At 52.9% G+C, this 2500-nt stretch overlaps 1 protein-coding gene across 3 annotated transcripts in view; it reads left to right on the forward strand.

The window, feature by feature from the left end:
- LOC123515176 (nuclear hormone receptor E75-like) overlaps positions 1–2500 on the forward strand; it is a 341788-nt gene that overhangs the window by 303515 nt on the left and 35773 nt on the right. The window contains exon 1 of one of the 3 annotated variants that reach the window (XM_045273686.1): positions 432–683. The exons of the other annotated variants lie outside the window; for them this stretch is intronic. Within the exon in view, the coding sequence (XP_045129621.1) occupies positions 584–683 (100 nt within the window). The 5' untranslated portion in view covers positions 432–583. Of the gene's footprint in view, positions 1–431; positions 684–2500 lie in introns of those variants that run through there. 3 annotated transcript variants of the gene reach the window in all.

Raw genomic sequence — 2500 nt, forward strand, 5'->3', positions numbered from 1 at the left:
AACCTATAGGTAACTGACATCCAGTCGACCGTAGAGGCGACGCTGCCTCCGCCTGAAATACAAGAATCGCCCGTCGCTGTAGCCACGTTGATATGTCATGTGTTCATAAGGCTGACAGCAGCAGGGAAAAGCTTGGAATTGTGGGTCTTACCAACGTAGCACTAACTGAGTCAAGGTCCGGGCGATGAACCCTCGTTGACCGTGAACCAATCAGCGATCGGCTGCGCTACGCTCGATGTCTCTCATTGGCTAGAAGGTTTGGTGTTGTATTGACGACCTTATCTCGTCTATATACAAGAGCGAAAGTAGAGTACAAGGGTCAAGGCTCAGCGGCGGGCCTGTGATGCAGGGGAAGGAGGGAAGGTGTTCTCATATTATTACTTTCACTGTGAACATGCGTGGTGTGCCGTGCGTGGTGGCGCTGGCCGTGAATGAAGAAGGCTAAGCAAGGAGTGCATCCCTGTAACATTCCAAGCGTGACAAACTGTGGTGGTGATAGTGCCAGCCCTTGAGGTGCTCTCCACTGGGCTTGACATATACTTTATCACTGAGTCGGTGCCCGGTGTGAGGAGCTGCTGTCACCATGATCATTACCGAAAAGGACCTGCAGATGCTGCACACCATGCCGCCGCCACCCCCGGGAGAGCCGCTTCTCCCAGGGAGAGAGAATGATCTCAAGCTGGGTGAGTTAAGGAGCGTCTTATCTTCCTGGCTTGCTAAGTCTCCTTTAGAATGTCTTTCTTCTGGCAAAAAAAAAAAAAAAAAAAAAAAAAATCAGTTCTATGTCAAACTTTAGCTGTATCAGATGGCAGCTCTCGCAAGTGTGTGCTGAGAGCGTGCAAACTGTGTTGCTGAAAGGAAGTTTTAGTTGTCAGCGATGTGGGCGGACGCGCTATGGCTTGTCACGGCAAAGACTGCGGCGGAAGGTAAACTGTTTATATTACTATTATACTGGCGTGGCATGATTTGGTCGGGCGTGGTGTCCACTTGTCATTTCAGCAAGATACATGGCCAATTTGTTTTTGTCGATTGTATTCTGTTATTGATTTTTTGACGCTTTTTCCGACACGTGTTGCTGCTGAGGAAGAGAGACAAATTCCACGGGACGCTCCTGTCTGCCGGCTAAGTATAACAGCACCACGAACCATGCAGTTCTCGAGGCGTGACAACACGGCAGGAGCTTCCTGTGGCACTCAAGGCACCCCTTTGACGGCACCAGCAGGGCTGGAGCGAGGCTTCTATCCTCACCTCAACTCCGCGGGTTGAATTTGCCTTACCTGTTAACGACGCTCCACACTGCCAGCTGTAATTATAACATTAGGAAAACAGCAGTGAATACAGTTGTATGTCAGTTGCTTCAGTCGCCTGGAATCCCAGCAAGTCTCTTTATAAAGCTTCGGATTATTAGAGCTCTCGCAGCCTCAGTATCGTGATCCCAAGGTACTGCCGGCTGGGGCTTCTGCATCTCGCCCACGCCTCTCCGACCCTGAAACGCAGCGGCCACTGACTCAGACGAGTTAGCGAGAAAAGTATGTACGGAGGTACGACAAGGCTGCTTATACTGCCAAAAGCCAATTAGCGCAGCTTAGCCTTACGAATAACACTTGTTGACACACTTGGGAGTCGCGGACGCTTGCGTTGGCGGCAAAGGGCAAACAGCGCAGGGCTTCCGTGGGGTTAGGAAGACAAGGCGGGCCAAGGGAATCGAAAAGCTACTCGGCACGTTAGGAGTGCGACTTTAGGGCGTAGTGGTTTAAGGTGTGTGGCGGTCACGCTCAACCTCAGTGGCCACGGAACCTCCTACAGGCCCCAATACGCTCATATCCTGTGAGGGTAGATAGAGGTGTGACAGAAGAGTGGCTGGGAAGGTGACTATTATTTATGATCCTCACCACCACTACCTCACACCTGTCTCACCACGGGAGCGGAGAAGCGAGGCCGCTGAAATACAACGTGATTTAATGTATTTCTCGGTAAGTGAAGGTGGAAGGCGTCGGAGCGTCCCTATAGCACAGGTGGCTGACCTTGCCCCAGGGGTTTTAAACAAGGGGTCCTATTTCCAGCGTGGGGCCGACGAGGCTGGAAGGCTCTGCTTGCGTGGCCAGGTAGGCGGGCAGGTAAAAAAATGGTAGGCATGAGGTTGGTGGGTTGATAGGTCGGCAGGTAGGTAGGTCTTTACCTGTCCAGGACTACGTCATCTCACTCATAATGCTTCGTCCCTCATGCCGCCCAGAGGCGCGTGGTGTGCGAAGCTTGGGGAGGGGCGAGTGGTGTGTGCTGCATCGCCCACTATGCCAACCCGAGAGGTTGGAGGCTCAGCGTGGCGCAACCAATGAGGGGGTTGGTTGTCCCGGGTGTCGGGGGCGGCGGGCCGGACGGACGCTGTTTCTTCATAAAAGCGAACATTCTTCTTCAATCAAAAGTAACATCTTTGGGCCCTGCATACCTGCCGTTGTCACCTGTCGCGCCTTCCTCGTCGCCGCCGTCTGCGTCACGGACT

The sequence above is a fragment of the Portunus trituberculatus genome, chromosome 38 (genome assembly GCF_017591435.1).
Source record: "Portunus trituberculatus isolate SZX2019 chromosome 38, ASM1759143v1, whole genome shotgun sequence".
NCBI lineage: Eukaryota > Metazoa > Arthropoda > Malacostraca > Decapoda > Portunidae > Portunus > Portunus trituberculatus.